Genomic DNA, 12376 nt, shown 5'->3' on the forward strand with positions numbered 1-12376 from the left:
GAAATAACATCGTGGAAGAGACATAAAGTGAGTAAAAAACGTCCTAAATGCATTTAGAATTTATTTAGAACTACAAATTAAATTTCTTTTAGCAATTATTGTTTTTTTTAATGTCACAATTCCAACCCTGCTCCTTTATCCGGGCTTCGACCGGCAAAAGTGACCCGAAATAGGCACTCTGGTGGAGTTACTTTGTGTGTGTGTGTTTATAATTAGTTTTAAACCTTGTGATCCACAAAACAGCATAAGAGTAAAAGAAGAACTGACTGCGTTACAGCACCCGCTGCTCGTTGAGAGTAAACGTATGCGCTTTCACGTCTGAAAACTCGCTAAATATAGCGACAAAGTCGCTAAGTTGGCAACACTGTAGATTCCCACTGTTGTAGGTGTCCTGACCTCCTTTTTGAAGTCAGGACACCTACAACAGTGGGCATTGTTGTAAGGTAGACATGTACCTTACAACAATTTGAACTGAAGTGTAAAATTAGTTGTTATTAATATCAGCCCAACTCTTGTGTAATTTGACATACCTCATCCTTTTCTTCCTGTTTCCCTTACTTTAAGACTGGATTCTTGACAGCCACCCTTTCACTGAGACCACTTTGATGGGGCTTCAGTGAACAGTAGATGGAAGAACTAAAGGACCACACACATCTCCTGACGCTGTGTCAGGTCTTTGCTGGATTTTTAACTTTGTGTTAAGGATTTCACTATAAGATGCTTTTAAGCTGTGTCGTTAGCCTTTTAGACTTCAAAATTACCATCAAATAGCTCTTTGGGAATCACATTAATGGTGCGAAAGTAGTATTTTATGCCTGTTATACCGTGTCACATTTGGCTTTTTTTGTCTAGACACAGCACTACTTTAATGTTTGAATGATTCATAGGTGAGGGTTAGTTGGCTTAATTAACAAAAAGTAAGCAAACAAACAAACTCCTTTGAAAACGATAAAAAAAACACTCAAAGACTGGACTAAAAATGAAAATTAGTAATAAAGCAACCGATGTATGATGGAAAACTCCAGAAGCTATGGCTCAAGACAGCTTTAAAAGTTCTTGGAATAAAAATATAAAGAATAAATGATGGTGGAGTGAGACTTTTGCACAGGACTGTTTTTGAATATTTGCACTGATTCTTTTTGTTTTTTGAGTATTCGTATTTTCAGCTGCATACACTATAGTACAATGAGAAATAAAAAAAACAACAATTAAAATGATAAAACAAATCAACATTAAGTTAACAGACGTTATTCCAGCACAATAAGAAATAGCCACCAGCTCTTCATGAACTTAAGCGAGCCCTGAATTCTGTACCTGAGTTGTTCTATTTTGAGGTGTATCATTATGTCCTCCACCCAGCGTTTATGGGAAGGCAGTGAGGCCTTGTTGACATATTAACATTTGGCTGGGATAAAGTTTGCCGTGTTCACATTTCTTTAGTGTGTCAGCACGCTCACATGTGATTATTAGTGCGTGTGCTTTATGACACAGTTTAGTAAAAAACAAACAAATGAAAAACAAACGTAAACTCACGCGAACCAGCAAAATCAATAGGATTGAAGGTTATCTGTATCCATGGATTAACCAGGAGTGAAGAGATCCTCAGAAACTGTCGGTCACATTAAACAAACGTTTACATCTATGGAACTAGACAGCACCCTTCACAGAAGCTGGCATCCTGACACAGAAAATGGCTCTCCTGCCAACCTGAAGGGTTTGCCTTTCTTGCTGTCATCACCATCACTGAGCTGCGCGTGTGTGGAAATATAACACTGTCACCCCACCTACTATAAAATCAGTTTAGAGTTTGTGTTTCAAAGATCCAACTGCTTCCTTTAACAATATGCCACTTCACATCTCTTACGTCTGACCCCTCAGAACGTTTCCCGCTGATTGCTTCTTCTAATAAAACAGTAACGTGATTCGATTTTGAACAGGAAGATACCGGGTTACCATATCTTTCTCCCCATGGTCCAATAAGAGCACGAGCGTGTCTAACTGAATTATTTTTGCTTTCTCCTCAGATGTCCTGTGTCCAAATATGAAGGTTCAACCTGATCGGTTTAAGCCCGGCAGCACCAGTTATGGTCTTGAAGAGGTTCCAGGTATGTGCAAACTGCTGCTTTCCTAACAGCAACATGCAGCACTGGCAATACGTGTCAACCACAAGGTCAGGTCTTTATTTCTGAAAGCATTTCCTACATTTTTCAAAAACATTTATTGCATACTAAGAGTTTGTTCTCACACACAGTTTCTCTCTCTTTCCATGAGAGAGTGAAGTGGTTTAATTCATGACCAGGAAGCTGCTGGCAGCTCTCTAAATATACTTGTGAAAACAAAACACTCGTCTTTTTCAAAATCAAGTTTGAAAGTGGGCCAATTCAGAGCTTCACCTCATGGTTCGGCTCTCTTTACCAGTATGGTTGACCTGCTGGTGCGTTGATCTCTTGCTCCAAGATACTTGAACTTACTTTTCTATCTAGGATAGACTCTTCAGCTTTATCTGAAGCGAGGTCACCATCCTTTTCTGGGAGATAACAGTTCTGAAGAGTTTATCCATTTCATCTGCATCAAACTCAAACCTTTCAGATGACCACTTGAGGCGCCACCACTTTATCTGTAGAAAGACGTGACCTCTCAGTACGCTCAGTGTTTGTTATTGCAGCTTCACTATTGAAATCCAGGCTACGTAAGTCACAAACAAGAGTCAAGACAAGGCGCTGCTCTTTTTAAGATTAGCAGTGAAGCTGCTGTTTCACTAGCATGTAGCGCTCCATCATTAGATGTTTTTATTCCACACATTCCACGCTGCTGTGTTAAAGGTTCTTCTCTGAGGTCTTGAAAACCGTTTACCCACCAGTTAAAACAGTGTGTTCTGGGAAATCTCAGTTCCTGTCTGTGTCTCCCACCCACATCCATCACAGTAAGAGAAAAAACAGATGCGCAGGCATGAGTGTTTGGACTCGTGCTAAGTCCAGGTTCAAGAAAAAGAGATGTAAGAGCAAGAAAAGCTATGTTTTTAGAAATGTTCCCTCTTAACATACTTAGCTGGCACAGGGTCCTCTGTTGATTTATTCAGGAAAGACAGACTTTGATTTCTTAAAAAAAAAATCACTTAAAACCCAGACATCCTTCCATCTCTTTTGGATATCTTTTGGTCAGCATCACAACTCTACTGGACCTCACTGCGTACACCCTGAAGAGGCTGCTGAATGACAGCCAAAAACACGTTACTTCTTAAGGACAGCTTATCAAAACTGCATGTCTTTAGACATGTGGGAGGAAAACCACACAGACATAACATGGAAACTTGAAACAGAAAGACACCAGCTGGCAATGAATTCAAATCTAACAACATTAATGAAATGAAATAAAAAAACAAAACCAAATATATCTGTTTTGGACAAAAAATAACTGGCTAAGTTTAAGACTTGTGTTTGTTGATGCAACATCTGCAAATCAAATATGGATGACAATGATTACTTTTTAACATAACAGCCCACTTTTTTTTAATTCCCCTCTCGCCCCTGTCGGGCCGTCTTTATCCTTCAAACTCGGGTCTTCTACAAGAGGCCTGGGAGCTCGAGGGTCCTGTGCAGTATCTATATCTATATTTCCTTTTACTTCAGAAGCAGCTTTAAATCACTGATGGAACGCGTCAGTCAATTACTGAGAGACAGGGTCATTAGTGCTGCTTGATTTAATGTGATGAATAGGACTTTAAATAGTAGTAAAGTTGTAGATTATTGTCAACAACAGACTTTTAAAAGTTAATAAGTTTAATAAAAAGGCAACAAACTAACAAAATTCAGATTAGCTAATAACTTGTGATTGACAATGAACATACACAGGATAGTCCTACATTTGAAACCGTCCAAAATATTAAATTTTTTAAAATTCAATTTGATTTCAAATTTCGATGAAATTAGTTACTGAACCTGTAAATTCATCAGGCGAGTGTTCGCAGACGTCCCAGCATGGAGCTGTTTTTCTGTAGCATCCATATAGATTGTCAGTCTGCTGGCACCCACAGCTCTCACATTCAGTGATTAAGTGCAACATCAATATGGAGTTGCACACTGAGCTATGATGTGAAGTCTACTTTTTAGACTACATTTATTTCCTGGTGAGAAAAACTATGGTTTAGCTGTTAACTATCCACTACTGGATGCACCAGCGAATGGCAGTGGCATGTTATTCCTGCCTGATTACTCTGTACTTTAACCACATAATCTTATAATCATCAGTTAATTTCTCACAATTATTTGAGAGATCTTCTGTGAAATATTACGAGCTAGTAAAACTGAACTTTTAAATACTTCAGTGCATATTTGTTTATTGTATTTCAGTTTTGCTAAATGAACAGTATTTCCCCTCATACTGTAGTCAGGTTTTAAGAGTATATATTGGACTAAAGTACAGAAGCCTTTGAGAAAGCTTTATCCCTGATGTATCCTCTTAGAGTTGCTAAAAAGTTACGCTGACTTTTTGACTGAAAAGTCAAAAGTTTGACTGAGTGTTTTCATGATCAGACACAGCGTCACTTTGTGCTGTCAAGACACATTATCACATCCTCGTCACTGGGCGAGTGCTAATTATGTGGTTTGGCTTTTTCTCTCAGCCGCATAAGAAATTAGAACAAACTTTTGATAAATCACTGAAAGCCACTGATGCTTTCTTAAGCAGATGTGTCACTTTGTCAGATGCGCTAAGCACTCGTACCGGAATAAATCCTCTGACCAAAGATTTGTTTGTCAGATCTTGTTCCAGTGGAAAACTCTATGGGAAACACTTCTCTTGCACCCAGACTATAGAATACTGTGGAACAGGCCATGAATACACTTCACACTGCACTGATTTATATTATATTTGCTTTACATTTAGTTACAGCTAAACACTATCATAATTTTAAATTCCATCATAATTACTCATTTTCTATACTTTAACTGTTCCCATAGTGTTGTCTGGAAGCAAAGGCAGCTCAATGAAAATGTTCAGTTTTTATTTCACTTTAGCACCAGTAGATACAGCACAGGGGTGCTTATTGATTTATTTTCTCTACCTTGAATGTAACACAGACAGTTGCGTCACAATCAGGTCTTTTCTACGAGCAAAAACCTGCTGTGGGCCCCACTTGGGGCGAAATGTTATCACACAGCGGTCTGAGGTCTGACGCTCCCTGACATGATAAAGATGTCTGGGGATTTCCAAGCTGCAGTCGCTCTGTAAATGCAGCTAACTTTAAGATGTACAATGTCAAACTTGCTTGAGCAAAGTACTTTTTTTCAGTTTGCGGGTAAGCACACCGAGATTTTCTCTTCATACAGACACACGGTGTTTATCATTGCTACTCCTGCAGGTCCTTCTTATAATTACACAACAAACACCTCTGTGCTGGTGCACAGGGAGTGCAGTTCTCTTTGCTAAATGTCAAGACTATTTGCCACTTATTATGATTTGACAGCCAAGAGACCTGCGGTTTGAATGAGACTTGTATTTATCATGGGCTGTCTAGTCAGACCCCCTCAGGGTACCGAGCACACACAAGAGGCTGCGGAGCATCTCCGTGGCTCCGCACTCACTATCTACTGTACAAATGTTGCCATCTGCTCCCATCAAAAGAATGCTGTGTGTATGCGCTCGCCTTTCCCAGTCAGTGAACTCATCTGGTTTTTGCCGCAGATCACCCCAGTGGTCGTTTTTGGCTGTCCAAAATAACTTTTTGGGTTGATTATACGCTATCTGCTGCCAGTTCAAATTACAGCTTTGTGCTCAGATTTGGCCCCAAAGAGCCACAGAAACAGCATGGTGTGCACGATGCAAGCACAGTGACAGGGAGAGTCGAGGCCAGTGTAACTCACAGCTGCGTGGCTTCCTCGAGCAACTGATAACCAGCAAACATCGCTCTTGTACTGCAAAGATTTACTTTTTTACTTGTTAAGTTGTCAACTACTCAAAGTGTTTTCTTTCAGATAGCAAAGGATCACACGTATATCAGCAGACTTTTTAAAAATAACTCAACTGAGACTGGGGGGGATTTTGCAAGTATCCCATCCCATGGTTTAAATAAGGCAAAAGTCTCAGGTATCAGAACACAGCAAAAAATCCTTTTTGGATTTTTCTGCATGAACATGGTGAGAAAATTAAAGATGACTCACATTAGATGTCAGGCTTAAGAATGTGTGTGTGTTTGAAGCTGTGTTTTCCATTTACCTAATATACAGCGCCAAATCACAACAACAGTCGCCTCAAGGCGCTTTATATTGCACAGTAGATCGTACAATAACAAACAACAAAAAAGCTAAGGCAAAATTGATGACTCTTGTGTTTTAAGTGAGCAAAGAAACAGCACCATCTGGTGGCCAGTAAAGGTAACCTAACTAATAAAGCTGTTTCATAATCAAATGAATGAAAGACAATGACAAATGTTTCCTTGTGTGTGCGTTTGAGCAAAGAGAAAGTCTCCACCCACTGCTGAGTGAATAAAATAATTGTTTACGGTGCATTTGAGGCACGTTACTGACAGAGAAAGCAGCTGTTGTGTGCGGCTGATGGCAGATCAGTTACATCTGTCATGAAGACTCTTGATTCTAACGTTATTTTTTGCTCTGTTGCTAATGACACAGGGGCAGGCTACGTGTGCGCTTAACCACCTGCTTCCAAGCTATTTCCTATGACATCCACTGAGCTTTTCTGCCAGACTCTCGCATTACCACCTTAATGCTGCGGTTTCCTCTTTGAAAGATTAGTGCGCTGCTGTTATTATTCCCACTAGAAGTCTCACACAGATTTTGCTGCATAACTAGGGCTGTGCAGGAAAATGTTGAGGCTGTTCTCATTCTGTTGACTCACTCATGCCGCAGTCTGCTTTCCGAAGAGCTCAGACTACACAACATAGGCTAACCACCAGCTTTCAGTGAGAGCTGCTGGACACACTGGCAGCATTAGTGCTGCACAAGCGCTCGTCTTACTGGCATCGCCATAGCTACAGCTACTTGTTTGTTGTACAAGGGAGTGTCCTCTCTAAACCACCTAACTATGGTCTGTGGTCACACCACTTCAAATCACACGCTGCAGAACAATGTACACACAGATGCGCTCTCTCAGACTCACACGAGGACCTTACCAGCAGTGGAAACTAGTTTTTTTCCCCCATTCTGGCAACAAATCTAACAAATATTTAAATGGTCCAGAAAACATCTGTATTTTCCAGTTGTCCATTAATTCAGCAATTCTTCAAAAAGTCAAAAACACAGTCGATGCAGGGTGTGGTGGGACTGACCCAGTTAAACTTCAGTGAACCCCCTAGAAATCTGACAAAGCCATAACTCAACTTCATGACCGGAGAGCCTGGCATGATTTTTTTATGTGTGTGAGGAGTCCAACTAGGCTTTTTTACTGTGTTGCTGCAGGATTTGACCTGATGGAGTATTTCAACGTGAGAGATATTCTGGGAACCAGAGCTGAAGATGGACAAAGTTCATATGTTCGCCTTGGCACCATGCCTATAGTACAAAACACAGAGTAAGTGACCTGCCCATTATGCTTTAAACAGCTCAGCTTGTTTTTGAGCCCTGTCAATGCACGTGAAAGTGGCAAAAAGGAAGTCTCTGAAGTCTCCAAAAATTCATCCTTTTACATCTCAGTTCTGGCTGAAAAGGAAATGTTTCCTGCACAACAACTCCAACAATGAGGAGATTCAAAGCCAAACACAACTAAGACCGACTTGCAATACATTATGACACAATCCCATGTGAAACATCATTACGATGTAGCTATATTAATGACATCTTCTGTATATTAACCTTATGGAGTTAGAGTTGATATGTCGCTATCTGAACACAGCCAGATGAAATGTCAGTAAATGTGGTATTAAAAAGAAATACTTTCTTTGGCAGCTTTGAAACAACCACTAGCCATCTACTTAAGTACTAAAGACTTAGTCTTTAGTCTTTTTTAGACTTATTCCTGACATCCTGAGATCCATAAAGGGATAAAGGGAAGTCATTTTGAAGGCTCAGAACTGGCCAACCAGGAGAACGTGGATGTCTTCTCCCCATTTGTCAAATGTTTTTGTCTCATTAAGTGTGTTTTCTGTCTGCACTGTTTTTTTATATATTTTTAGCAGAGTTAGCTAAAAATAAAATTAGCTAACTCTTAAAGCTAAAAATAAAGACACCTTAACTAGTATTCTGCTTTGATGGCGCAAATGTCTAAACTAAAGCACCAAGTTTAAACCTTTTTTTGTTACTTGTTACTTGGTGACTAAGCTAGCCTTGTCAATTTTCAGTATTTATGCTAAGCTAACTGTCTGCTACTTGTAGCCATAGAGAGCCTAAAAAATAGATTTGACTGTAGTAACATCCCCCATTGATTTTTGAAGTTCCTTTTGAAGTGTCATGGTGCGCATTTTTACCACCGTGGTGTTTTGAAACAGAAGAACAAGCGCTGGATTTGTGAAACAATGCTTTTGGCTAACAAGGTGTCAATCCCAAATTGTTAGCCAGTGAGCATCCTGGCTAATCCTATTCTTTGAAAGGTTTTTCCAGTTTTCAAATTTTACAGAATTCTGAGCTTTTCCTTTATAAATATTAATTCAGATGTGAACAGTTTATTTTATTTTGCTGTTTCTATAAATACACAGGCAACAGTTTGAATATAAGAAGTCAGTGTAAAACTGCTAAGAAGAGCAGGAAGAGTAGCTACAAACACACTGGTTGCTAGGTAAAACACTGGGACTGTGTTTAACCTTATACATTAATATTTCAACTGCTGTACAGCCAATGCAACTGTTGGTTTACCACATCCACTAAAAAGGGAAAATAAAGCAGTAATAATAATGAACTTTTATTCCACAGAGATGTGTTTCGACAAGGGCTGCCAGACGAATATGCCTTTGTGACCACATTTAAATTCAGGAAAACCTCGAGGCGTGAAGACTGGTACCTCTGGCAGATTTTTGACAAATATGGAATTCCACAGGTGAGTGAGCCAAATGTAAATAGTGACAAATGTACATGTCTCTGCATGTGGCCCAACTTGGAGAATTACATCATCGAATGGGCTCACCTCGCTGACTTCTCTTTTTCATTCAATATTTTATTCATTTTTGTACATTCATTACTTCCCCCTATGGAAAACAAGCTCCTTTATGTTTCAGTTCACATCCCTGTGCTTCTGACCTGTCAGGTGTCCATCCGTCTGGACGGTGAGAACAAGGCAGTGGAGTACAACGCTGTGGGCCTTACAAAAGATGCTGTGAGGGCTGTGTTCAAAAACCCTGAAGTCGACAACCTGTTTGACCGCAACTGGCACAAGATTGCCCTCAGTGTGGAGTCCAAGTCTGTGTCTCTGTACTTGGATTGCAAGCACATTGAGACGCTGCCGATAGAAGACAGAGAGGACATTGATATCCAGGGGAAGACAGTGATTGGGAAAAGGCTGTATGACAGTGTGCCAATTGATGTGAGTCTTTACCTCCGTTTTGGCAACAGTGTGATTCATGTCAGTCAAGGTTATTTTTCTGCAGTTGACCTGTTGTTAATCTGTGTACATACAGTTTGACCTCCAGAGAATGATGATTTACTGCGATTCCAAGCATGCCGAGCTGGAAACCTGCTGTGATCTACCTAATGGGCCTGTAAGTATTACAGGCCAACAGGCCCAGAGTCTGCGTCTTTGCAGTGAAAGCGAAACGCGTCTTTCAGATGCTGCTGCTAAGCCGTGGAGGTTCCTGGTTGCATAGAAATATACATCTACCACAAGATGGGATGCTTTGTGTTTAAAGGAAAGGTTACATCCAAATAATTAAGTTTGCATGAGTGTGTGCCCCCCCAGCTCAGTTGTAGCTTGAACAGCTAAGCTACTTTGAATAATCAGTTTAGCTTTGTTACTTTGTAACTCTGTACAATACAGCTTTTTCAAACAGCTTTAGAGGAGCAGTTTGACACTCATACACATTTAACCTCCTAGGACCTGGCGTCCACATATGTGGACATCACATTTTGTGTTATTTAGACCAAAATACTAAATTTTGCTCTACAAGGGCCTGATATCCACTTACGAGGACATTATACTGCCACTGTTTTATCAAAATTTTAAACAAATATCCTCATATGTGGCTCTTATTTTTCATAAAAACAAAAATAAGGTAAAAAAAAAATCTGGTAATTCTTTGTTTTTACATTCATTGGGCCCCAATATGCCCAAATATCAAAGAGAAATTAAAAATGCATGCCGTGGAAGAGTTCGGGTCTTAGGAGGTTAAGATGAGGTGAAAAAAAATCCAGATATTTTCCACTTGCTCCTTTGAAATATGATGGAAACAGAAACAAGCAGTTACTTGCCAATGTGACTAATCAGACCTCCACACGGTGGTATTTATTAGCTGATTAATGGAGTTGACACATTACTTAAAATTGATTTTGTAATAATACACATTAGTGCCACAATCTTCAGAATAAACAGAAGTACAGTGGTTCTTTGCCTAACACAGATATACGCTATAATGCTAATGAACTGACCCAGGCATATCTACCACAGATTAAAAAAATGATTGTCTTTGCAATCTCACCAGCTTACAACTAGTTAATTTTGCTAACTAGGTAATTAAGACACAACTAAACAGCCTATAGGATCTAGCTGTCATGAGCTGTCATGCTAATGTTTAATTCTTGGGCTCCACTAGATTAGCTTTGCATGAATCACAATAGCTCAAAATAGTTCTTATTTATGTTGGTTGCTGATGCAGCCCCTCAATTCATCCACTGTCTGAAGCTTTTTCTCATTCATTTTCCCCCACTTCCTTCTCATTGGTTAACCTTCAGAAACACAAGATTTAAACAGTGTGTGCTTGTGACTCTCTATCATCATACAGAGCCACTTTTGAAATGAAATGTTTCAGAGTTGAGCATCCTGAAGCGTCAGTTTTTAGATCACAGGGATGCCTGCAAACCTTAAAATAGCACTAATATACACCCAGGAGAGACACTGATCATCATCAGCTCATCATAAAGGTATAGACCATATAGGTATCATTTCTTCTAAAGCAGGAGCTACTTTAAAAGTAGTGTGGGTCTGAATAATTTTAGCCTTAATCAGAGATGCCTGTCTCTTCTATCACAGCATTTTTATCAAAATAAATTGCTTCATTTCAGTGCCCTAAGACGGTTGTGACAGAGGCTCCCCCTTACAAGATCCCCACACCAACACCTACCAGTGCTGAGCAACAACGAGGCCCTCACGTGAACTGCTCCTGCCCTGCTGGAGAAAAGGTAAAGCCCCGCTGAATTACCACGCCTAATCCCTCTCTATTATTTCCACGGATGAGTGGGAATCCTTTCTTCAATGGCTTTCAAAAGACGGCTGTGTTTTCATTTCTCACAGGGTCGCATGGGTGCACCCGGTGTTGCAGGTCCTATGGGTGAAAAGGTCATCTACCACTGCCTTTCAGTTCTATAGTGTTTGTGATAAAGGATTACACTTTCATTATAGTTGTTCGGCTTTATTTTTATTGTGTGAACCTGCCTACCTTTTTCAGGGTGACACTGGCCCTAAGGGTGCTATCGGACCACCTGGACTCAAAGGAGAAAAAGGACAAAGTGTATGAAAACTTAAAAATGTCCACAGTCACATCTTTTTACTTTTAAGATAGCTTCAAAGCAGTGAGGGAAATGATTACTTGATAATAACTATGCTGAATTTGTAAGATTGCTCACTTTCAAAGAAGGAAAGAGTCATGATTTTTATGTAAACACATTACATAAATGTTATAAAATGATTTGTATGTCACTGAGTAAAAATAAGCATTTGATCTCTAACCAAAACATAATTTAGTATTTGGCGGAGAAGTGTTGTTGGCAACCAAGCATTAAGATGTTTCTTGTAGTTGGTCTCCAGGTTTGCACACATCTCAGGAGGGATTTGAACCCATTTCTCTTTACAGAAACTCTCAAAATCATTTAGGTTTCTTGGATACCACTTTGCAACTCAAATGTCCCTCCACAAATTTATAAAATTGAGGTCCGGAGAAGGTCTAAGCCACTCCGTGACCTTAATGTGCTTCTTTGTTTTTATCCTTTTTGTTGCCTTGGCTGTATGTTTTGGGTCATTGTCATGCTGGAAGACTATCTATGACCCATCTTCTGTATTCTGGCTGATGGAAGGAGGTTCTCGTTCAAGATTTTACATTGTGCTGTGAAGTCTTCCTGTACAGTGCAGTGCAAAAGCATTATGTTGCCACTTGAGTGTTTGACATACTCAGCATTTCTATTTCTTCAGTTGGGTCGAGTTGTTGCCAAAGAGTTTGAGTTTAGTTTGGTCTGACCACAGCGTTTTCTCCAGAACCTCCTTTTGAATCTTTTAAATGTTACCAGTG

The 12376-nt window shown here is 39.8% G+C and overlaps 1 protein-coding gene across 2 annotated transcripts in view; it reads left to right on the forward strand.

The window, feature by feature from the left end:
* Positions 1 to 12376, forward strand: part of col22a1 (collagen, type XXII, alpha 1) — an 80125-nt gene that overhangs the window by 8444 nt on the left and 59305 nt on the right. For both annotated transcript variants that reach the window (XM_087834959.1, XM_087834960.1), the window contains 8 exons: positions 2025 to 2105; positions 7413 to 7524; positions 8859 to 8982; positions 9190 to 9465; positions 9560 to 9640; positions 11157 to 11273; positions 11386 to 11430; positions 11540 to 11602. In XM_087834959.1, coding sequence (XP_087691085.1) covers positions 2025 to 2105; positions 7413 to 7524; positions 8859 to 8982; positions 9190 to 9465; positions 9560 to 9640; positions 11157 to 11273; positions 11386 to 11430; positions 11540 to 11602 — 899 coding nt within the window. The remainder of the gene's footprint in view (positions 1 to 2024; positions 2106 to 7412; positions 7525 to 8858; positions 8983 to 9189; positions 9466 to 9559; positions 9641 to 11156; positions 11274 to 11385; positions 11431 to 11539; positions 11603 to 12376) is intronic.

The sequence above is a fragment of the Neolamprologus brichardi genome, chromosome 22 (genome assembly GCF_056152115.1).
Source record: "Neolamprologus brichardi isolate AB-2024 chromosome 22, ASM5615211v1, whole genome shotgun sequence".
Lineage (NCBI taxonomy): Eukaryota > Metazoa > Chordata > Actinopteri > Cichliformes > Cichlidae > Neolamprologus > Neolamprologus brichardi.